Raw genomic sequence first — 25,733 nt, forward strand, 5'->3', positions numbered from 1 at the left:
GCTGGGTGCGGGGGAGGCAAAGCATACAAGAACGCTGGGGGGGCCTCAGACAACAGTAGGATAGACGAGTGGAGGTGGCCCGGGTGCCCTGCAGAACTGTGGTGGGCTTCTCCGGATGGCCTGTGGCCTCCCATGTAGATTCGAGAACCTGGGAGAGTCTGTGCCCTTGCCGGATATGCCTGTAGCCCTAACTTGACTGTCGACGATGAGGATCCAGTTAGTCCACCTCTATGCTAGTTGTATGCCTACGCCCCTCAGAAGGATCTCTACGAGGGTTCAGTGTGCCAGAGAGGGTGTGCCAGGGGACCAGTAGCGTACAGGTGGAGTGCGGGGACAATCCAGGATATCTCACTCCGCAGGGCCCCAACCGACAGGGCTGACGCCCGCTCCAGCAGCAAGGCAGACATATGTATGAGAGCAAGTGGAAACTTGCAGGTGGTGTTCCTCTGCGCCCTCCCGGTGAGGGAAGTTGATTACAGGCACATGAGGGCTCTGAGGGGCACCAGAACTCCTCTGTGCCGGTTGAAGGATTGGAGCAGTGCTGGGGGGGGTCCCTCAATGTAGAGGAGGTTAAAGGCAAAGCTGGTGCCCCCGGCTGCTCGCCCACGTGTAGTTCACTCCCCTCAGTCCGCTGCACGTATCACAGCCTGGAATGCAGCAGTGGTAGAAGGATCAGGGGGCCCGCAGGGCAGACGATGATTTATGGTTCTGCCACAGTATGGTTGCGGCCGCACAGGAGGCGTGTGTCGCAGGGCTTCCTCCACCCCCCCGCTGGTCCTACCTTAATGAAGGCTGTGTCGTGTCTCAATGGTGGGCAGCGGGAGGAGTCACAGAGGAGCAAGCACTGGGCCCGGTGCTGGTGTAATGGCTCCTCCGTGTCTCATAAATCGCCGCCCCGCCGACAGGTAGAGCGGCCCGTGGACCAGGCGCCGCGTGCCAGCCAGATGGGGCACCCTGGAGTTCTCCGGCCGCCCTCTGATAGCATCTCAGGTGGCTCAGCGATGGCCCAGCTGCTCCTCGTAGTCCTTAGATTGGCGCCGCACTTCGGTCTTCAAGAGTGCCCCCGGTGCTGGGATGTCCAACGAGGCGCATGGCCAGGGCATCACCGCCCCTCCCCCTGCAGGCCCGCAGCTCCCCGCCACACAGTTGCTAGGCAAGCCGCTCTACACAGAGCCGCAGCTCAGGGAGATTCAAGAGGGTTCCACATTGGTCTGCATACAGCTGGAACTACGTGGTTTTCGGTTGCCTGGACTCAAAGTTGGCTGAAATATGCAGATGTGGTCTGTTCCCAGATCACTTCATTATGGGAAGGATTTGCCGCATCAGAACGGGTGGATGTCAAAAAGGATATTCCCCAGAGCGGAGCTCGACACTCAGGCTGCCATATTCGTCGAGCGCAACAGCTGATAAATCAATTAACATTGAAGCAAGTAAGGGAGAGGAACCCACCATCTATCCCGAGCAAGCCTTCGCCCAGCGAAATGTTCCAGTTCTCGCTGATGCCTTTTTATAAGCAATTACAGAAGAAGGCGGCTTAGAGAAGGGGAGTCCCTTTTTCTTTCTAAAACAAGTATTGCTTTACAGAAAAGAAAACTCTCCAAAAGGTATGGTGAAAACACAATTGGTAATTGTAACACTCACCATGTATCCACAGGGACGCCTCTGGACTGGTCTGGGACACCTCTGGCCTCTTAGCACCTTCCCCAGACTTCGTTCTGACAGGAATCAGTTCTAGAAGATAGGAGGGGGGGGGGTTTAGCGACTTCTCCTTCTCTCCCGCGGCCCACCTCCCAGTTTTCCCTTGCAGTTTCCACTTGGGGCTTTGCTCACCTTGATTTTTGGAATGCCGCACTCTCCGTCCTGCCGTACTAGGCAGGGGCGTGTCGTTGTTGGCTTGATCTGCCGAGTTACTTCACTGGTGTTTGCCTGGAGTCCAGACCGGCTGCGACTCCACCTTTCAGGTAAGTCTTTTTAGTGTTTTTTGAATAAAGTCTATATTGATGAATGTCCAAGTAACCTTCTTTTCTTGTCTTGCAGAGGCTGATGGAGATTGCCGAGGCCGACAACTGAGTTTAAGAAGGTAAGGATGTGCTAGATGCGGCGCTGAAAGCGTCCTTGCAAGATGACTGACCTGTGCTTTGTTTCTTTGCAGGTTGCGGAGAATTCCTCAAAGCGACGATGTATTGGGACAGAATGCCAAAGGTGATGTTCGGAATGGCGGAGGCCTTCCAGGTGAGATGGTAAGTAGCTTCTAATTCTTGCCTCTTTCGTCCTGAAGATGTAGCTGGGGACCAATGGAAGAGTCCTCAAAGGCTCCTACTGATGGAAGAGCTGGAGCTGAGCAGGTAAGGATAGCGATGTTCTTCCAAGTTGTTCACCCGAGCAGGCCAGGATACAGAGCAGGACCCGGTGAACATCACGCTGCTAAAGCAGAATAACGCAAAGCGCGTGCCTTGGGGGGGCATGGTTTAAATACCCGGCAGGTATCCCAGGTGCCTTTGGGGGGGACCCTGCCCTGAAGCTAGTCTGCTTGTTGCAGTTCCCAGATAATCCTTGTGGGGGCAGCCATGTTCACCCATTGTCCATTGGAAACCATACTTTCCAAGTGAACCTGGTGCCAACGGTGCCAGGATTGCGTCCAAGGCACCCGCAACGGGCTAGTATGGGTCTTTCTGGCCCTGGGACAGTACTGAGGCGGGGGCCATGGTGCCCAAGACCCATAGTCTGGGTTTGAGGTCGTGACAGCACTCCCCTCCACCCCCCCCCCCCCCAAGGCCCCTCTCACGGTGACCCTCCTGCCTGGACCTGGCTTGTCTGGGTGCTCTTGATGGAAACGTTGAAGCAGGCGCAGAGCATGGATGTACTCGCTGGGCTCCCATGTTCTGTCCTGCGGACCGTAGCCTTTCCAGTCCACCAAATAGTACAGATTTTTCCTCACATACTTAGAATCTAGGATGTCCTTTACTTTGTACTCCGGTTCTCCATGAATGATTACGGGCCCTGGTGGGGTAGTAAGCTGTGTTCCCAACTTTACCGGCTTTAGAAGTGACACGTGGAACACCGGGTGTATCTTCATGTGGTCAGGTAATGACAACCTTACAGCAGCTGAGTTAATGACGGATTCCACTGGGTACGGTCACAGAAACCGCGGGTGAAATGTCTGCTTCCCTTAATAGGTATGTGTTTTGAGGCTAGCCACACCTGATCCCCTACTTGGTAGTCCGGAGCCTTGGCGCGGTGTTGATTAGTGTATTTTTTCTGGCGTGCCTTGGCTAGTTGCAGATGTTCTTGAGCTCTCTTGAAGGCCTGTGTGATGGTCGTGTGGAGGCTGGTGATGGCTGGCATCTCCAGAGTCGTCGGGATGTCTAGCTTGGATGTGCGCGGGTGTCTTCCGTAGACCGCAAAGAACGGCGTTTGTCAAGTGCTGCTGTGCAATGAGTTATTGTAGGCATATTCAGCGATCCATAAGAGGTCCTTCCAATCCCCTTCTGTTTGGTGGAGCATGCAGCGTACGTACTGCTCGAGGGTCTGATTCGTTCTCTAAGTTTGACCGTCTGTTTGGGGGTGGTGACTAGTGGACAGTCGGATGTCTATCTGGGCTAGAGAGCAGCATTTTCTCCAAACGTTGGACACAAACTGAGATCCTCGATCCGATATTAGGGCCGAAGGGAATCAGTGCAAGCGCACTACCTGCTCGAGGAAGATCCGGGCGAGGCCGGAGGCATTAGGCAAACCCTTGAATGGAAAAAAGTGAGCCATTTTGGAGAATAGGTCCACGACTACCAGGATTGTGTCATAGCCGTGACAAGAAGGGAGGTCCGTAATAAAGTCTAGGGACAGTGTGTGCCACGGACCCGGCGGAATGTCCAAAGGTTGAAGGAGTCCTGCGGGTCTTTGTTTGGAGGACTTATTCTGGGCACAGATTCCACAAGACGTGACGAATTCGATTACATCTTTGCGCCACGTTGGCCACCAGTAACTCCTCTTCACTTTAGCCAAGGTCTTTGAAATTCCCGGGTGTCCCTCTATGAGAGAGTCATGGTACTCAGATATAACTTGTTCTTTCAGTTCCTTCACCGGCACGAACAACCGGTTCCTGTAGTACGGCAGTTGGTCCTTAACACAAAAGTGCTCCCCTCTGGAACCCCATTCTTGTAGTTGCTCTTGAGTTAGCACTTGCCAAACTTCGTATAAAAGTTTGTCCTGGGTCATGGTGGTGGTGATACCTAGGATTCTGTCATTAGGGATAATGGTCTCGGGATTAGGAGGCACAAGTGCCATTTCCTCGGTGCCCATGCGCGAAAGGGCATCCGCTGTGCCATTCTTAACTACAGGTCGATACGTGATTACAAAATCATACTCTGTAAAAAAAGGGCCCAACGTAGCTGCCGAGATGACTGAGCTTTCGCATCCTTCAAATATTGGAGATTTCAGTGATCTGTTATCACAGTGATGGTATGTCTGGCTCCCAATAAGTAATGTCACCAAGCCTTGAATGCGGCCTTGATGGCCAGCAGCTCCTTATCGGTGATAGCATAGTTGAGCTCCGGCGGCATGAACTTCTGTGACCAAAAAGCCACTGGATGCAGTTGGCCTGTGTGCGGGTCCTTCTGTGACAGCACTGCGCCCATCGCCATACTGGACGCGTCTGTTCCTACAATATAGGGAAGATCTGGACGTGGATGCCGCCGGATCGGGGCTGTAGTAAACTTCCCCTTGAGTTCTCCTTCTCCGCCTCCTCTGTCCAGCGAAAGGTCTTGTTGCATTTCCGTAAGAGTGCAGTAATCGGGTACACAATTTGGGAGAACCCGGGAATTAAGCGGCGGTAGAAGTTCGTGACACCCAGCATACTCTGGACACCCTTGATGGAACTTGGCGCTGGCCAGTTGAGGACCGTGTCAACCTTATGAGCGTCCATGCGTATCCCCCTGTGTGAAAGGACAAAACCCAGAAACTCCACCTCTGTAACATGGAACAAGCATTTCTCCAGATTGGCGTAGAGGTGGTGTTGTCGAAGCTTGGTCAGGACTGCCCGTACATGCCCTACATGTTCTTGCTCCGATGTTGAGTACACCAGGATGTCATCAATGTACACTAGGGCTCAGACGTCAATAAGTTCTCTAAGCACATCATTCATGAAGTATTGGAATGCGGCTGGGGCATTGCACAGACTGAACGGCATCACTTGATATTCGTATAAGCCGTACTTGGTGCGGAATGCCGTTTTCCACTCATCCCCTTCTTTAATGCACACTAGATGGTAGGCCCCTCTAAGGTCTGATTTAGTATAGATCTGGGCTTCTTTGACCTGGACTAGTAACTCCGGGATCAGCGGCAGAGGATAAGTAACTCCGGGATCAGCGGCAGAGGATAACGGTTTTTGATGGTAATTTGGTTCAGGGCATGGTAATGGATGCACGTTCTCAAGTCCCCTTCTTTTTTCGGTACGAAGAATAACCGAGCCACGGCCGATGACTTGGACGGGCGGATGAAACCGTTGGCCAGGTATTGCTTTAGATAGGTTTTCAGGTGTTGGTTTTCTGGTTCTGTGAGCGCATAGATACACCCACACGGAATCCGCGCTCCAGGCAGCAGATCGATCTGGCAATCGTAGGGTCTCTGAGGGGGAGAGTATTTGCTTGCTCTTTCTGAAAAACGTCCCGAAAGTCTTGATAGTGTACTGGTAGCATAGCGACCCCCACAGGACACCCACCGCACCTTCAAGCACTGGAGAACTGGCGTGCTTCCCCTTCAGACCTTTTGGGTAGCAAGTGTGCGTGCAACTATGGGCGAAAACCAATTCACGGGCACGCCAGCTGATTCGCTGGTTGTGTGCGACTAGCCACGGCATTCCCAGGATTAGCCGGAACTGTGGTGCCTTGATCAAATCGAACATGATGTCCTTCCTCACACAAGAGAGTGAGTTCTGTGGTGCATTCAGACACGGGTCCCGAGGCGATCTCGGTGCCGTCAACGGTTGTGACCGTCTCGGTGGTTGACTTAGGGCAGAGTGGTAGCTCCATCTTTGCTGCAACATCCAGATCAATATAGTTCCCCACTGCTCCACTGTCGATATAAGCTTCTATTGAATGCATGAGCGATGGGTGCTGGTGAGTGATTAAGATTACAGGCAGAGCAAAATGGGAGGTGGAGTTTCTGGGTTTTGTCCTTTCACCCAGGGGGATACGCATGGAGGATCATAAGGTTGACGGTTGTACTGGAAATAGCGCATTACCATCTTACCAAGGGGCATTTAGGACAATCAAAAAACCCAGACGCATATTGGTGGAAAGTTTTACTGGCCAGGTATCCACGCCGATGTAAACACTTTTATCCAGACGTGCGAAATATGTCAAAAGACCAGCACGCACATCCCATCACCTGCCCCTCTGAATCAATTGTCGATTATAAAAATCCCCTTTTCAATAATTGATATGGACATAATTGGACCGCTTGTAACCTCCAGTTTAGGCAATAAATATGTCCTTGTGATCGTGGTTTATGCAACCCGATATCCCGAGCCATTCCCAATGTGAAATACCACCTAGCAGAAACTTAAACATCTTCTACCGTATTTCTCCAGGGTCAGTTTTCCCAAGGAAATTCTAACGGACCAGGGCTCGAATTTTATGAGTAAGCTTATGGTCGAAGACAAAGAGCTATTCCCCATTACCACCTTGCAAACCTCTGTGTACCATCCCCAACAGGATGGCTTGGTAGAAAGATTCAATAAAACCCTAAAACTAATTCCCCGAAAACTGGTAGACAAGGATGGGAAAGACTGGGACCGAATTATCCTATGGGCACTATTTGCAGTGAGAAAACCCCCCAAGCTTCCACAGGTTTCTCTCCCTTTGAACTGCTCTATGGAAGAGAGACAAGAGATGTCCTGGACATGCTCTGGGAAACCAGTGAAGAACGGGAGGTGGCCCCTATTCCCATCTCACAAACCGCCACCCAAATGTGAGAACATATGCAGCTGGTCTGAGACTTATTTTGTACTCATATGGAAAAAGCTCAAAGCCAACAAAAAGCCACTTATGACAAGAAAGTGAATTTAAGATTATTCTCCATAGGACAGAAAGTACTGGTCCTCTTATCAACCTCAGAGAACATGCTTGTCTCCAAATGGCACAGACCTTATGAAATAGTCCTATGAAATAGAAAGAACGGGAACCTGTACTTTTAGAGTAGACCAACCGGATAGAAAACAGAAAATTCAATGATAGCACGTAAATCTCTTGAAAGAGTGAAAAGAGAACCCGTCAGCTGGCCATGCCAAAGTACTAGCCTGTCTGGTACCCGAAGACATAGATAACTTTGATTTAATTCCTTCTGAGCTATCTACTCAACACCAACAAGACCTAAAGGATGTAGTATGTATTCTCAGAATAACCAGGAAGAGTAAAAGGTACATACCACTATATTAGAACACCTAAAGGTAACGTTGAACACTTAAAACCATATTGACTCCCAGAAGCCCGTAAGCAGATAGTGATCGAGGAAGTCAACAAAATGTTGAAAGCCAACATTATTGAGCCATCCTCAAGTCCATGTTCCTCTCCTATTGTGCTGGTCACTAAACCTGACCATTCCTGGAGATTCTGTATCGACTTCTGTCAAGTTAATGCCATATCGGACTTCGATGCCTATCCCATGCCAAGCATCGACAAACTAATTGATAAACTTGGATCAGCCACGTTTCTATCTACCCTAGATTTAACCAAGGGGGACTGGCAAGTTCCCGTATATGGACCAGATAAGGAAAAGACTGTTTTCAACACAGCTAGGATTATTCCAATTTAAAGTCCTACCTTTCAGTCTACACAGTGCGCCAGCCACTTTCCAATGCCTCAAGGATCAAATATTTTTTGATTTTGAGTAATTTATTACACGCACCAACAGAATAAACCGTATTCGGGCGCAGATGGTCACTAAGAAGAGAATCCAGGCGTGTAGGGAACCACAGTTATAGGTATATTCGGTTTTCTTTTATTTGAATAGAAAGGTTTTTAGTCTCTTTCTAAAGAGGTCAAGAGATTCACACATCCTAATTTCTAGGGGAAGCTGATTCCAGACCTTGGGGCCAAAGGCTCCAAAACTTCTGTCTCCTCTTGAGATGCCTTTGGTCCATGGAGTACAGGTCAGGAGTTTGTCTTCCAAATGCAAATTTCTTCTAGGATGGTATACCATAATTTTTTCAGACAGATAACCGGACGCCAGCCCTTTCAAGCATTTGTAGACTAAACAGGCCATTTTAAATGTAATTCACCCTCCACCATCAGCCAGTGGAGGGATCTTCGCGTTGATGATACATGGTCTCGTTTGCCAAGATTTCCTATCACTCTAACTGCCGCTTTTTGGGCTCTTTGGAGTCGGGCAATTTGTTTTTGTGGGTTTCCTGCTAATAACCTATTGCGGTAATCCAGGTGGGGGCTAGTCATTGCCCCCACCACAACTGCCCTGTCCTCCAAAGGGATATAGGGTAACACATTCCGTAGTGATCGCAGTGCATGATAGACTGATTTCACTTTTGCCCCACCTCCGTCTCCCTACCCAGATTTTCCTGCCACCAGCAACCCAGATTTTTAATTTTGTTGGAATACTGCAATTGTTCCCCAATGATCAATGGTGGAGGATTCTGTCTCTCAGACAGCATTTTATTCTTAGGGCCAAACAGTATTACTTCTGTCTTGGCTGCATTTAATCTTACAACCCTATTCTGATTTCTGTGGAGCTTATATTGACGATATTGTCATTTATAGTAAGACTTGGGAGGACCATCTCTTCCATCTTTATACCATCACGAAAGTCCTCAGAAAGGCTGGCCTAACTGCTAATCCAGCTAAATGCAGATTGGCCCAATCAGCCGTAAAATATCTTGGCTTCTTCGTAGGGAACGGGAATGTACAACCACAACATGAGAAGGTAAAAGCTGTCTTAGATACACCAACTCCCAAGACCAAAAGAGATCTTAGAGCTTTTCTCGGGTTAATAGGATACTACCAAAGTTTTATCCCCAACTTTTCTGCCAAAACAGCCCAGCTAACATATAAACTTAAGAATGCCGAACCCCAGAAACTTAATTGGAATGATGAGGATTAGATATGTCTTAACACTGAAGCAGACGCTGTGTCAGAACCCAATCCTAAAGGTATTCGACTGCTCTAAAGAGTTTGTCTAACAGACAGATGCCTCCCTTACAGGGTTAGGAGCCGTCCTGTCCCAGGTTTGCGATGGATTAGAACATCCCATATTATTCACCAGCCACAAGCTGGTCCCACATGAAAAAAATTACTGTGTGTTGGAACTGGAGGCCCAGGCCATCAAGTGGGCCATTATCCATCTTAGGTACTACTTATTGGGATGAAAGTTCACACTCGTTACAGACCACTCAACCCTAGTTTGGATTAGCCAACGTAAAGACTCTAACCCTAGGGTCATGCAATCGTTTATAGACCTACAAGCCTATTGTTTCACTGTGGTACACAGAAAAGGAAAAAACAGGGACATGTAGCTTTTCTTTCCCAGTTCCCCTGTGAAACAAATGTGGCTACATCACATGGAGGAAGGGTATGTGAGAAACCTAAAGGTGTCTCACTAGCTACTCCCCGGGGATCTGTCATCCAGGTGGCCAGGACACGGCCATCGCTATTGGATCCAGTTCTTGGGGATGGACCAGTGAGGGAGGATCACCTGGATGGGGGTCCTTGGGGAGTGGGAGTGGGACTCCGACCAGTGAGACACGGTATCCCCCTTCTTTCAACACCTTTCCCCATCCTACCATGTAGGATATTCCAAACACTGCCCCGCCCACCTTTCCCACAAGAACACTTTGGCACAACAGGAAAGACAATGGACTCACACCAGAGCTGTTTACCTGACATGACCCAATACAAGGGTCAGGCAAAGTCAGGCAATTGACCAGAATCACACATACCTGACGGCCCTTACTCTTCCCACAGGGATAAACGGTGGAGCACAAGAGCACAAGATGAGCAAGGCAGACCACAGAACGCGAGAGCTAACTCAGCATGGCAGTTCAAGAGGACGAGAAAGACAGTGCATACCGAGAGGGTGATAAGGAGAGAAGCGACCTTGTCCTTTCCGACCAAGGCCCGTGAAACCTCCACAGACGGAATCATAAGACCGCAAACAATAGCCAGCGTGTGTTGCAGCAGATGTCAACGCTACACAAGATCCTCCTCCATTGATTACCAAGCCGGAGAGAGACGCTCGTCTCTGTGGTACCAACCTTGACTCCAAAGAGAAAGAAAGCCAATCGGTTCATCACAGCCGGTGAGTCGAGGGGAGAGTCGATGTTAAATGTTAAAGGTGTTTGTACCGCAAACCGTCACCAACGGAATTGGTCCCCAGGCGCTCTGGCGGATCTGTAAATGATAAGGTGGGGTGGGGTGGGTTAGTAAGGTGAAGAGGGAGTAGGATAGTGAGAGGAGTGGTGTTCTGTTGGCAGCTTTAACTCGGTATACACCAGATGCTGAGCTTTGGTGCTGGTATCGGGTCTGTAATAGGCCGCGTGTGCTGTTGGTCCGGTTTATGTGTTGTTGCAGTGTTGTGAAGTGCGTGCAGCTTGTTGTGCGAGAGATGGTTGTGTGAGTTTGAGTGAGATAATTATGCAGAGTTTGAGCTTATATTGGTTAGTGGGTTACCTGACCTTTGGCATGCTAGCATTGCAGTTCTGTCCCAGTGTGGCACCAGCTGGTCCCCACAGCTCTATCCGGATGCGGCGCGGGCCAATGTCCAGAATTCTTTCTGGGTGTGGGCAAGCCAACAATTCACAGTCCCGTCCAGATGCGGCGTAAGTTAGCGTTCTGAAATCTGTCCAGGTGTGGGCATGCTATCATTCGCAACCCCATCAGGATGCTGCGCTGGCTGGTGTTTGCAATTCCAAGTGTGGCACACGCCAACACTCAAGTTTCATCCAGGCGCGGGCTTGCTATCCTTCAATTGATCCCGTCTGTATGTGACGCAGGCTAATGTCCACAATTCCAGGTGTGGCCTGGGCTAGTCTTCAGCTTTCACCTAGGTGCGGGCATGCCAGCGCTCATGGTCCTATCTAGATGAGATGCAGGCTGACATTCTCCGTTCTGTCCAAATGTAGACATGCTAATATTCACCACTCCATCTAGGGCGGGCATGCTAGCATTCAAAGTTTCCTCTAGATGAGACGCAGGCCAATGTCCACAACTCCTTCCAGGTGTGTCCATGCTAATATTCTCAATTCTATCTAGATGTGTCTGCCGGTCTGGATATGTTGCATCCGGTACGTGCGAGTGGGCGAGTCACTTGAGGACTTTCGTCTGTGTCTAAGTATGTGTTCCGTCTCTGGAGCCTTCCTTTGTGGCTATTTCCATGATATTTTATGCTCTGTCGGGTGTTTAGTTCTTTGGTCTGAGTGTTTGTCCAGATTGAGAGTGGCCAGGATTGGGGTTATTTCCATCGTTGTATTAATGTCTGGACATTCTGCTGCGTCTCCGTTGTGGTTACCCTGTGAAGAACCATGATTTGAGGAGTTTCCTGAATGCCAGGTGGTTTGTTGTGTTCCGTATATTCTTAGGTAGGTCATTCCAGGTTTTGGGTGCCTGGTGGGAGAAAGAGGATCAACCGAGTTTTTTTCTGTTGTAGGGTTTTGGTTCCAGGCATATGTCGGTGCTTGAACTTAGTGTTCTTGTTGGTTGATGTAGGCGTAGTTTGTCGCTTAGGAATTCTGCGCCTTGTTTGTGTATTGCTCTGTGCGTGATGCACATGGACTTGAACTTTATTAGCTGTTTTAGTGGTAGCCAGTGTAGTATTTTTAGCACAGGTGTGATGTGTTCTCTTCGGGGTAGCTTGAGGAGGAGTCTGGCAGCTGCATTTTGTATGCATTGCAGTTTTTTTAGAAGTCGTTCGGGCAAGCCCAGGTATAGGCTGTTGGCATAGTCTATTCTGGACATGATCAGAGCAATGATGGTAAGTGTTTTGTTGGCGAACGACAGGAACGGTAGGACCCTTTTTGCTGCTTGCAGGAGGAAGAAACATTTCTTGATTACCGAGTTTACTTGAGGCTCTAGAGTGAGATTGTTATCCATCAGGACCCCTAGATTTTTTACAGTTGGTGATGGTTCTGGTGTGGTGCCGAGCTCCATTGGCCAAGGGATGCGGTTTATGTCTCCTCCCTTTTTTGAAACGATCATTATCTCTGTTTTGCCTGGGTTGATTTTGAGATGGTTGAGGTTCATCCAGTTGAATATGTCACGAAGGCAGTTCTCTAGTGTGGTGTTTTCTTCTCTGGTATCTTGTATGTTGAAGATTATTTGAGTATCACAGGCGTAGTTGTAGCATGTGAGGCCTTGTTTTTTGATGAGTTTGATTAGTAGGTACATGTAGATGTTGAATAGCAGCGGGGAGAAGGATGAACCTTGGGGTACTCCGCACATGGATTCTCTTGGTTTGGAGTTAAAATGTTTCATCCATACTGTTTCTGTTCTGTTTGTTAGGAAGGATTTGATCCATAGTAGGGCAGTGGCTGTTATCCCTAGTCCTTCTAATCTCTTTATAAGGATGGTGTGGTTGACAGTGTCGAAAGCTGCAGACAGATCAAGGAGAATCAGGGTGGTACTGTTGTCCGAGTCTGCATTTGTTTTTAGGTCGTCCCATATTGAGAGGAGAGCTGATTCTGTTCCTCTCGTGCGTCTGAAACCAACTTGTGCCTGGTTTAGTAGGCAATGCTCTTCTATGAATTCTTGGGTTGTTTGGTAGACGTACGTTTCTAACAGTTTGGCTAAGTAAGGTATGTTGGAGATGGGTCTATAGTTAGATAAGTCCTCTACGTTTCCTGTTGTGTCTTTGAGTAGCGGCTTGATGTAGGCTGATTTGAAGGCCTGTGGTACTTTACCTGTTGAGATTGAGAGGTTGAGGAGGTTCCTGTGGTATTCCATGGGGGTTCCTTGTTTGAGAATTGTTTTATATATGTCCGGGGGGGCAGGGGTCTTCAGGAGAGCCTGATTTGTTGCTTTGGTTTACCAGTTTGACGAAAGCCTCAACTGATATTTCTGGGAAGTTTCGTAGCTTGTTTGCGTGTTCCTCGTCGGTGTCGGTGGGGTTTGCACTGTGATCGCTTGGTCTGTTTTGAATGGTGTGTTGGATGGAGGTTATTTTGTTTTTGAAGTGGTCTCCAAGGTCCTCGCAGAGTTTCATCGATGGAATTGGCGTGTTGTTGCAGCCCGGTGGGTTTTTTATTTCGTTTATGATTTTGAATATTTCTCTCTGGGCGTTTGGTGCTCTGAAAATTCGGTTGTCGTAATGTTTCCTCTTTGCTTCGATAAGAAACTGATCTGTTTTGAACGAAAAGTAGCCAATGGCTAACCTGAACTTTGAAAGGTTTAAAGAAACTATTGATACAAGCGGGAAGAAACCAGCAACAAAGGAGTCTGGCACCACGTGGGTGCTCAAGGAGGAAACTTTGGGCGATTACCTGACGGTAGAGACTACCGTAATCAAAAGGCGTTGGGAAGAGGTGAAAAGAGGTCAAAGTGGTAATACAGGGGTCTTGCAAAATCCTCTGTACCATCGAAAGTCTTTGACCGACAGATGATTGCGAAGCTAAGGGAAATTAATCCTGCTTGGTGAAATGAGCGCATGAAAAACTGTTTGTAAAAAGATGGCAAGAGTGAACCCGCCAGAGGGATGCTAACAAGAAGGGGTGAAGTCTGAAGTCCCATGAGCAGTGTGTTGACAGGTGTAAAACCGACCAAGGGATGTCCACAGTGAATTGTTCTAAAAGACATTAAGGTTCATGAAAGCAAGAAGTATTGGAAGACCATGGGAAGTGAATTGTGCCACTTGTCATTTGTGTCCAAGCGCGGCCAAGGGAGATCCAGGGGTGAAAAATCATAACCCAAAGTATGTTTGGAAAGGAACTCTTTGTCTGTTTGTTTGTCGTTGAATACATCAGTCCATCGAAGGCAAGAGCCTTTTATTGAAAAGAGACTTAACCATCAAAGAACCTGATAGCTGGAACGTAACTGTCAGCTCGTGCTGGGAAAGCTCGAGTGTGCTGTGCTCAGGATATCCACCTTGTCTGAGCTCAAAACGTGGGGAAGGGAGACCCCTGGCAATCACATCCTGACTTATTATTTGTGAACACTTCTTTCTTTATTGAAACCTTATCCCACATTCTTTCTGTAATTAGTTGTAAGAAATTGGCAATCGTTATTTTTAGTATGGGCCTTTTTATTTTGACAAGACGTCACAAGGACTGCCTTATTTTTCATTTGATGGTCGAAGCTCGCTCCCACCTTAGGTTTATGATAAGCATTTTTCCACCTTGCATTTACAGTTTAATAATAAACACTCTTGAACTGTGATCACTTGTGTATGTCTTCACTGCTGCTACCATGAGTTCCTTACAGTCCCCTTCCTGACTGGCTAACTACTGCCCTATCTCAACTGCCCCATTCTTGGGCAAACTCATGGAGAAGTTTGTCATCTCCCAATTGATCAATCACACTGAATCTGTTGGCTGTCTTCATGATCATCAGTCTGGCTTCAGAGCAGCCAGAGGCAATGGAACTGCTCTCCTGAACACCTGTGGTGACTTGCTCTCAAACCTTTACTAACTCTCCTTCCGTCCTCATCCTCCTCGATCTGTCTTCTGCCTTTGACAATCATTACACCCTCATAAATCGGCTCCGAGATACCCTGGGCATCACAGACCTGGCACTGGATTGGTTGAGCTCTTTCCTTTCATATCGACCCTCGCAAATGCAACTGGGCCCTTTTCTATACTCTACCTCACTCTGTTCTTGCGGTGTCCTTCAGGGCTCTATCCTATTTACCTTGGCCCTCTGGCCCACTTGATCTTCACTTTCCTCATTTCCAGTATTACGCTGATGACGCACAGCTCTCCTTTAAGCTTCCCTCCTTTACCTCCTCTCCTTTTTCTCTAATTTCCGACTGTCTGACTGCTATTCAGGCATGGTGTTCTGCTAACGATCTCTGCCTTAATGCCACTAGGACTGAGATCCTTCTCATTGGGACTCCTGCCCCGTCCTTCCCTCCTACTCTTTGGCTGCCCTCTGTTGGCACCCTCCCCTCGCCCTTGTGTGAGGCAAAAAACCTGGGTGTAATCTTCGAATTCTCCCTCTCCTCCTCTCCTAATGTCGCTGACTTTGCCGAAAAGGTAGACTTTCAGCTTCACCTCCTCAAAAGGCATTCCCACTTTCCTCGCCTTCCTGAGAAACTCAATGTCCCCAGAGCTCTGGTTCTCTCCATTCTTGATTATAGACTGTCCCTTAATCTGCCTATTTCCTCCCTCCGCCCTCTTCAACTAATCCAGAATAGGTCTGAAAGACTTATCCTTGGCCTCAAGCCCAGGGACTACATCTCTCCAGCCCTAAAATCTCTCCACTGGCTCTCAGTGGTTGCAAGACCAAGTTTAAGACCCTCTGCATCATCCACAAGTATTTCAGGGACCTGGGACCTTGCTACATCCAACTTTCTCTCCCTTACTACGTCTGTGCTAGAGTCCTTCAGTCCTGTAGCTCCACCTCTCTGCAGATCAGACACTTCTCCAAGCTGAGAGTGGGGGGATAGATCTCTTTCTTCAGCTGGAGCCTCCCTCTGGAATGGCCCCCCTGCTCCTCTAGAACTTGAGCCGGATCTCCATAAGTTCCGGAAGCTTCTCAAGACCTTCCTTTCCTCCTCCTTCCCTCTCCCCCTCCCTTGCTAATCTACACCTGCTGTTGCGACTGGTTGCCTGTGTCCCTTATTTGTCTTACTGCAGCCAGGCCCTCCTTCAACCAGTCCTCCCGTGCACCCCTTACCAGCACTTGACCTTGGGCACCCTTCCCTGACTAGCCTACTGAGTCTGGTCCACCCTCATCCTTGCATTAGTTGACCCCTACACCCCTGGTTCCTTGGCATTTTCCCTCCTGGCCCACCCTTAGCACTCGTCCAGCCCCAAGGGGCACCCTCAACCTGCACTCAATCCTCTTCCCCCTGTCTTCCCCCTCCCCCTGCACTTTTTGTTACTGCACTTGCATGATCTGAAAGTCACAAGGCGTAGTAGGACTGTTACTGTTGTTTTCTCCTCTGTCCCCACACCCCTCTATTGTCTTGTGGCGCCTGGAAACACCTTTTGCTGTATAGGCACCATACAAATGTTAAATAAATAAATACAAATGTTCAATAAATAAATAAAGATGATTTTGTCTTGTCACATAACCCTTCCTCTGTACAGTTACTATTTTCAATATATTTTTTGCTTCAATTGAAATAATAAGCTCTGGGACCAGTGGTCATCTCCCAACATTCTCCTTTAATGTTAACATACAGGGGGAGTCATATGATATTTTTTATAAAATATCAACACTCTCCAATCTAAGCTACCCCTCATAGATATAATTCCCAATTCACAGCTCAGCCCCATTATGGGTTTGCAGACTTCCTCAGAAACCTGGTTGCACCGAAGATCATCGTTTGCCACTGAGAGTGCATTGATGATGTCCCAAATACGTGAGGCATTTATTGTGGTGACTACTTCTAACATATGTTCACTGCCTTCTTGAGTCAAATGATATCTATGGCCTCTCTGCCCATTTTTAGAGGCCTGCTGTAATTTTCTGGTGGTCAATACTTGTTGTTTGTAATTGGCGTAAACTTTGTTTTAGGTGAGCTTTCCTTTCTTGTACTACATTATCAAAACAATGTATATGCTGTTAGGGGTAATTCCTTTGCTTCTCATCTACATAATTATGGTCAATAAGTAACTTTAAAAATCCCTCTGACGTGATCATCATGAGTTATTTTTCTAGTGTTGTATATTAATACGTTTATCCCAATCTGTTGTTAAAAGCATGCACAATAAAAATCCTCTTGGCTACTCTATTCTTACCGGCTTGCACTATCAAATTGCTCAATTGCATTATTAAATCAAGTCTTGGGTCTATAGAAAAAGTAGCACTAAGTGCCTTGTGTTCACTGACCTCTGTATTTAGTATTGATAATTACTTACATTTGTCATACATCTCGGCAGACAATACCAAATAGTGAATACAGGTCATAACAATGTTATTTGACCAGGTGGGGGCAGCTGGTATATCCCCCGCCCTGTGCAAGGTCAAGTCAACAAAAGTGTGTTTCCAAGTTTGCTGGATACTCTTAGAGCTTGACTTGTGGGAATCGCCTTTCCCCTCTGTATAGCCGCAGTCTGAATTTAAATCTCCACCAATTATGATGTGATTTTCATCCATAACTTCTTTATAAATAGTCGGCACTTCAATGAATTGCACTAACAATTCTTCTTGAGTTATATAAGCCGGATTCCAATATAGAGGGATCAACAACAAAGGTACACTTGGCTACCAATTTGCCACGATGAGAATTTGAACATATCTCAAATTTAGTTTTGGTAATAGATATAACAGCTGTAAGGAGGCCACCCAATGGTCTGCCTCCCTGCAAGGGGGGTGCTTCTTTTTGAATGACCACATATCCTTCAAACAATATGTTTGTAGTCAGCCAAGATTCCTGTAAGAGGATCACTGCATGTCTATTAAATGTTATTGCCATGGTCTCATTATTAACACAACTATTGAATCCTCTTAAATTCCATGAGATGGTGTTTTTTATGCTAAGGGTCTGTGCCCATTTCCCCAAGCTTCTTAAAGTTTTGGGCAAGTGTATTTGGCAACCAGGTCCAATCTTTGTGTTGTTTGTCTAAATGATTACGGTTCTCTGATATTTCTACCATTCCACTGTCAGAAAGGCCACTTATTTTTTATTTTTACTTTTAGCAGTTCGGTAAAACCTCATCTGTCCCACCATACTCCAGTGTTTTTCTTGTTCTTTCCTTTTTGGAATTTTAAATATTCGTATAGGGTGAGGTCATATACCATTTGACATATGATGTCAATCTCTACCAAGAGCATGTTCATGATCATTCTTGATTTTATCAGCCATACACTATCAGTTCAGTCCTCATCAGGAAAGTATACCTGTTCTATATTGGCAGAGGTAAAAAGACATAAATGTGGTATCTCATAAAAGAGGCCAAGTATATTTGGACGATTTAAAATGATACTGTGATTCGAATCAAACAGAAACTCCAATACTATATGGTGAGAATTGTCTAGATTAATCAGAGACAAGTCTAACCCAGTACATCAGGGATGATAGAGTTTGAGTGGCCTGTTTCCCGATGTGCGTCGTTTTCTTCTGGTGAGATGTTATTGTATCTTCAGATAATTATAGTTCTTTGCTTGCATACATACGTACATTTAGAGAACTATTTGCTTGTATCTCAGAAGTAGCTTGCACTGCTTCTGGTTTATTACACTGCTTATCCTTATTAATCGCTTTTGAGGTTTCTGCCAGTTGACCCAGACATTCCTGATTTGAGAACAGCCTGTTTGTCACCTTTCTCTTAGCTGCTGCCTCTTCTGTAATATCAAGATTTGTCACCCAAAAATTCTAAGAGCATTTAGGGTTGTAGGATTATTCAACATAACCCTCTTACAGGCTGGAAAAGAACTCCCTGCATTTTATTCTTCCACCGAGCTTTGAGGCTTTCATGTGCCTTGAGTCTTAACCAGCCTTCTCCCACCTTGCACTCCTCAACGTTTCACAATGCACCGTCTTCCTCGACCACCACGGGAAGCAAAAGGTAGACTTGGAGAAACCCCACGACATGGTGAAGGTCATGGTCACTACATCCTGATGAGCTCCCACTCATTTGATAGCCCCCCTTGAAGACAGAGTATCCACCAAGGCAGCCCTTTTCTGCACTTGGTGGGTCACTATAAGGTTCAACTAAGTTGCCAATGCCCAAAACACAGTATCAGATCCTCCCTGCAGATGTGAATGGAGCCCATAACCCTGCTTGTGGTGAATTCCGTCTGCATGGTGATTGAGCTGTTGGTCATGATCTGGACAAAATTCCCACTTACAGGGAGGAGGAAATCCATGAGGCTGCACTTAACTCTAGAAAGTTGGCATAACTGTTTTTCTCCACCCCTTTCTAAAGACTGCTCAACATGAGGTCTTGTAGATGAGCCTACAATTCTCTAAAGGATGCATCTTACACCAAGGTTACATGGAGCCGGGCTGTGCAACGGCTCTCATCTAATGGTTTTGGAAGGAGCAAGCCACCGTTGAAGATCTCACAGAACCTGAGGGTCTAGATATGAAGTATTATGAGGGATTCTGAAGGAGTCCCCAGAACTTGGACCATTGGATGTATTTCATCCTCAACCTTGACTGAGGAACCAAGAAGATAACAAATGCATGACTCTCTACCAATCAGAGAATCATCTCTGCCAGAATCTCTGACAGTATGCAGAACAGGCGGTCCATTTTCTGTATGTCAACAAACACACTGCATGTGGAAATGTCATCTCAGGTTTTTCATGTGCATACTGCCAGATCGAAGGCTTTTTGTGGATGTCAATAAGGATTTTTGTAAATTATGTGAAAAGCCCAGGAGAAGACACAAATTGAGAGCATGTCTGCACTCAAATGAAGTGCAACAACTGCTGCCTGCTGATTTGATAGGTGCACCAGAACATGACTTTAGAATCCCGGATATGAAGGTACACCAGCCAGTCTTGCTATGTTATGTTATACAATGTTACAGTTCTCCTATAAAGCGCAAATACTCTAAAAGGCTTTATGACATCTTCCTCCTCCAAAGCCTGGAGGATCTGGGCCATCCGTTCTGAATTTGTCATGCCTAATTAACGTGTTCCAGAGTCTCAAGTCTATGATGGGCCTCGATCATTCATATTTGTTGGGGATAAGGAGGTAAAGGGAGAACTACCCTTTTAACTCTTCTGCTGCTGATGGTATCTGCTCTACAGCGGCAATGGAAACCTCCATGATTAGCTGATTGCCTAGAGGGGGGATGGGTAAACAAGGGGATTGGGAGGATGGCTCTAAAGTCATTAGATGCAAATACCACAGGAAACAATTTGCAAGACTCAATGGTCCCCGGTAATTTTCCCCATTCCTTCAATAAATAATACCCATACAAGAGATGTATGAAATACAAGGTGTGATGAGGGAATTAACAAAACACAGACGTCAAAAGTGACTTTCAGCACTCTTTATCAACAAATTCAAGATATATGGAGATACCACTTTTTGGGTCTAGGAGAGTTGCACTATAAACAATAAATAGTATACGCCGGTATGGTTCAAGAATGGGATAACTAAAATTGTCTCAAGGGCCTAAATAAGGGAATACAAATCTGGCCTTCACAAGTGCCTACTCCCTTTTCTGGCAATTTAGCAGTGGAAGGTGGACTACTTTCTTGTTCACAAGTGTGGCTCCGAGTTGCTGCGACTTTCACCTTCAAAGACATCCGACATCGGGCGCACCTTCCAATTTAGTGTCCAACAGGAACGAAACACTGAGAGGGTGTGACATATAAGTAGAGTGCTGGTAGACGGATTGGGGTGGGGGGGGCGGTAAAATATATTTGGAGGATTTGTCACATAGCCGGTGGCATTCCTGGTCCTGAAAGTCTGTCAGAGCCCCCAAATAGGAGCATCTAACGTGACTGTCACATTGTCAGAGGAGCCACATTTCAAAACCTACCATAATTTAAGAGTGCGTTTAGTTCCTTCAAATGTTCCTGTCTATAAAACCTAGCTGTTCATGGTCTGGCAAGTAAGTAGAAGAAAGCATGTACTCATGTTCCCTTGTGCATTAGTAAACACACCCAGGCGATTCAGCGAGTCTCCACAGCCTGACCAGTCCTGATCCAAAGGCATAACTGGATCTCTAGTTTATTTTGCACAAACGCGTGCAAGACCATCACTGCATGCAGTCATTATAATAAAGAGTTGCCATCCTAGAATCTTTTTAAGCACATATTTATTTTCACTTAGTGAGCCTGCTGTGCAATGTTTTACAGCCTTACCTCTATGTTAATTCTCTCACAGTGAAATAGGAAATTCCTCCATTCGACCCCTATCAAACTGTGACCCCAGAATGCAGGTATGGCAGTTTGGGTGACAGTCCATGCTCACTATACTTTTTCCCTTTTGTGCCCACTGCATTTACCTTGGACACAGTCCACTGTGGGTTACATCACATCTTCCATTTGGCAGGTCACTTTAACACCTAACAGGCAAGTAAGTCTCCATACTTCCAGGGTACACAGGAATACCACTATTGCAATACTAAAATGATTTATGACTAAATTAAGTACTTCCCGGAAGTACTGGTAACTGCCCGCATGTGTTATATGTATTGCCTGATCATTGTGCATTGGCACCACATTTATTCAACCTATTACAAACTCCACTATATCCCCTCATGCCCCCTCTGTACATTACAAATCTCTCATGACTGTCTAAAATCTTCTGCCTTTTCAAATGTCCTCTCCTCCTTTTTCCTTTACCACTCCACTGCATACTAAGGTCTGGAAACCATTGGTGGAGGCGAAATAAAGCACCCTTTGGCGAAATAAGACCACTATGGTGGTGAATGGGGCAGTATAAAAGCTAACATAGTAGAACATAGACAACATTTATTCAGTTTTGCTGTTGAGGTGGAGGAAGACACAGTAGAAGTAACCATTGCACACAGACAGTAGACCTGGCACGCATCTAGCCAAAATAGGAATATATGTCAATAGTATAACCCCGTAGCCTGGGTGACAAATGAAGAAAAAAGGGAAAACAAGGGAGCAAAAGGGTGGGGGTTCGAGGAAAGAAAACAGGCAGGAGGATGCGAAGTTGAAGGAGGAACTCGGACACAGATTTAGGCAGGAAAGATAGACAAACCCACAGATCATTCTACACTTTAAAAAAGGACAGAAATGGAGGGAGTTCATGCAGTGGCTATGGTCATGGAACCCGCCTAGCAGAGGTGATGGCAATCAAGAAACACCAACTTAAATGTCAACAACCCAAAAGCACAAATATATAAAGTCACCATCAAACGATATAACACTAAATTTAGGTAAAAAAAGGCACTGAGAATGGTTAAGGTGGCAAAGAACTTACCAAACCATTATGAAACTGAACAACAGTGGGAACCAAAACATAGGAACCATCTCCTGGGGTCTTCATGAACACCAACACAACCGGGGATCATGCTACCAGGTCAAAGCCCCTCTCATGGAATCATCCCAAGAACATAGGCCACTTTTCTGCATAGGTGGATTTACTAGCACGGTGGGGTGAGGTGAACATTACATCCAGAAACTCTTCCATCAGACCCAAAGTTCTGATATCTCATTCTTTCCAGAGTCAGACATTAGAGTCGAGACTTAAGGTGTTGGGACCAATAACCCTGCGACAGCAAATCCTCCCTCCAAGAGATCCTTCAAGGGCAGCAAACTGTTAACTCGAGAAAATCTGGGTATCCACTATTCAAACAAAGACTGTGCAGTGTAATAACACAGTATATATAGCATTGCCTAACCTAGGGAGAGTTGAGGTGCCCACTTAGTCATTAGCTTATTTCAGGTGTTTTCAACCTACAACTCTCCAGATGTTTTGGACTACAACACCCATAATCCCTCACTGCTGACTACGGCAGAAGGGACTGATGTGAGTTGTAGCCCAAAGCATCTGAAAAGCCAAAGGTTACATATCCTTGGCATAGTCATTGGCTGAGGGAAAATAGAAATAGAGCTAAAGATTGTGCAGGCTATGTAGGATTCATTGCGTGCAACACAGCATAAATAAATCATGTTATAGAGGTATGGACAATATTCATTGCTTTCTCTGATGCACTTTGTACATGTCTGATTGCTCCCTTCTTTCAGAATCCACCAAAAGCATGGTTTCATCATGCAAAGTGGTATCTTCATGATCATGGATAAGGATATTACATTTTTGAGTAATCTCCAACATCTTTCATGAATATTGTATCCACTGTTTATGAATGATTTCCTGTTGTGTTATTTGTGACATGCCTTGAAGCCAGGTATTGTGCACTTAATACATTTTAATAAGTGAAATAATAAATGAAAGGAAATAGAGAGCGCTGTTCCTTTGAAGTCAGATAAAACAGCTTTCCAGAGGTAAGGTTCACTTCTGAAAGGAGTCACAGACATATTGTGCATTTGTTTTGTTGATGAGTTTAAAACTTTGCAACAGTCCCAACAGACATAGTCCAACACAAGCCACAGAACTATTTAAATAAACTATTTATAACATCCTTCCCAAATCTATCAAATATTACAATTAGGGGAAATGTACGGTAAAATCTGACTGTTGTTTACAGAATCATAACACCTCAGCAAATGAGATCTAAACAGTAGCATTGTAGAGTAACAGGGGCCAGAGTATTGTTAAGAGAACAGTAAAAAGTATACTTACCGATCATTCTTCCACTGTCGCTATCTTTTTCCATTTTCCAGTTTGTATACACCAGTTCCCCATCCTAAAATATACAGTTCAAATAAATAAAATAGAATTATGAAAACATATTCAGCTAGATTGTGACATCAACTGCCTGAAATTATAATTATAATTGTTCTTTCATAACGCGCTTAATACCAGAGACCAGTTTCTAAGCGCAAACCTGAGATTCGAAACAGTGTTGCTATGCGTTGTCTTGCTTGCAAGACAAACACATTGCACCTAACCTATCCTCCTGCCCGTAAATCCAACAAGAAATGCTATATTTTATTGACATCATTGGCCTGTGTATTTAAAACAAAATTTCTGACAAGCACTGATCTGGCAACTAATGTTATAAAGTTGAATAAAACAATTACAATAAAAGTGGTTAGTTTTCATGATTTATTTTATGAATCACAAAAGCGGTCCTAAGCATCAATGTGAACAGTGTAAACTAATTTTACTTTACTTTTCAAATGTTAAATTTGGCACTAGATTTGAGGTGAAACTCAAACTCTCCCATGGTTCCTGGGAAGAGAGTTAGGATATCGTTAAGGACATGAAGGGAAAATATTATGTATAACCTTGTTATGCTTAAGCCAACAATGACCACATGTATTCTCATAAGAAACCCCACCAAGCATGGCCAAGTCAAGAATTAGTTGATGGGAATGAAGATGGAAGTATTTGTGCCTCAACTCTCCCCCAGTTCAAAATCTATAGGCTTTATCATTGACCGTGGGAGGTCAAGTATACATGCTCAGCCAGATCATGTAGATGTGTGGTGCTGAGCTTGCATGCCATTCCTCCGTACATCCTGATATTATCATCGGATATTGATTACAATTTGAAGTATCAGTGTCCATCAGGTCGCTGCAGCCAGAGGGCATTCTGGGATGTTGAGGAGGGGAAAGGACGGAGCCCGACATCCAGAGGGTGCAGAGACGACACCAGGCTGACGATCGAGGCGGGTCTCTGAGACTTTGCACCAAGTTCAGAGTTGGAGATTCGAGTGCAGAAGGATGGTGTGGCAATCTGGTGTGGCTAGTGTCTCTGAGCCTGACTCCATCGAAAATCAGTGGGTTGAAGTCTACTTGCTGATGGGATGCGCAAGACAGCGCACCGATCTTTGCAGTGCTGAACTGCAGAAGATTCAAGGTGAGTTGGGTGGCCTCTCAGCGGGATTCCCTCCTGCCAACAAATAGAAAGAGCACCCACAGAACACAAGTGGTATTGGAGGAAATGAGGAAGAGTAGGACTCACAGAAATATGGGGCAATCCCTGTGGATGACCCTAACATGACCACCCCCTAAACAAAGCCGGTTGAGTCAGGAAACCAAGCGACGCCACGTACATACTGAGCCGTATCACGCCCATATTAAGACATAAAAAACTGGGCTACAATTACAAAATAGTGTCGACCCGAGCAAGCCTTACAAGGACAACAATCTGGAACATACATGCACCGTATTAGTGGAAACAACTAAGTGAGCTCTACCAGGAGAATAGAGATCTGATTGCTGCCTGTGAACCCCAAGCATAGATGCCTGAACGTGCTACCAGAAGGAGGGTTGAGTAGCTGAAGTAATCTGAGGGGGCATGGAGAAGATTGGCTCACAGACAAACTACAAAAGAATGTGGTAGGCGCACTGCCATACGCACCTGGTGAAAATGTCAGGCACCCGACAGAAGCATCATAATGGACAACAAACAAAAATGGACAAATATAGACCTAGTGACAGGGGGTCACAGGCTGAGATCCCGCCAGTCCTACAAAGTCTACACCAAACTAATGCCCTGGAAGGCAAAATAGCAGAGGAACTGAATGACATACAACAGTCAAGAACAACACTTTAAAGCAAAATGGGCAAAATGGCGGTGGATGTCAATCTCCTTAAAGTCTATGTTCGTAAAATGGCAGAAAAGCAAACCCAATTGCAACACCAAACATCCACTAAGGAATGAGAATTGGCTACCATCAAGAAACAAGTTTCATACCTGACCAACGCAACTCATGACCTGGAATTGCATGCCGAAGATGCAATCTTCGAATTGTAGGATAACCTGAGGGAACAGAAGGAAATTTGACTGAGCTTTTCTTAGAAAAATGGTTGCAAGAGACATTCAGCTCCAAACGACTAGCCAAATAGTTTGCCATTGAGAGAGCCAAAGGATTCCAGCAAAAGAAAGCACTTCAGGAGCTAGACCGAGGTCAATAGTAGCCAAGATATTTACCTTTAGAGACTGTGATGCAATACTTCAACTGGCTAGACGAAAAGGTACCTTGCATATAAATGGCAAAGCAATCATGATATTTCCAGATCACACCAAAAAATGACAACAAAGACAAAGTTTTGAAGTGTTAAAGCTAACTT

The 25,733-nt window shown here is 46.0% G+C and overlaps 1 protein-coding gene across 1 annotated transcript in view; it reads right to left on the reverse strand.

The window, feature by feature from the left end:
• DNAI3 (dynein axonemal intermediate chain 3) overlaps positions 1-25,733 on the reverse strand; it is a 2,012,519-nt gene that overhangs the window by 431,980 nt on the left and 1,554,806 nt on the right. Inside the window, exon 18 of the mRNA XM_069641699.1 lies at positions 23,335-23,398. Coding sequence (XP_069497800.1) covers positions 23,335-23,398 — 64 coding nt within the window. The remainder of the gene's footprint in view (positions 1-23,334; positions 23,399-25,733) is intronic.

The sequence above is a fragment of the Ambystoma mexicanum genome, chromosome 1q, assembly GCF_040938575.1.
Source record: "Ambystoma mexicanum isolate Mex_15411 chromosome 1q, UKY_AmexF1_1, whole genome shotgun sequence".
NCBI classification, from domain to species: domain Eukaryota; kingdom Metazoa; phylum Chordata; class Amphibia; order Caudata; family Ambystomatidae; genus Ambystoma; species Ambystoma mexicanum.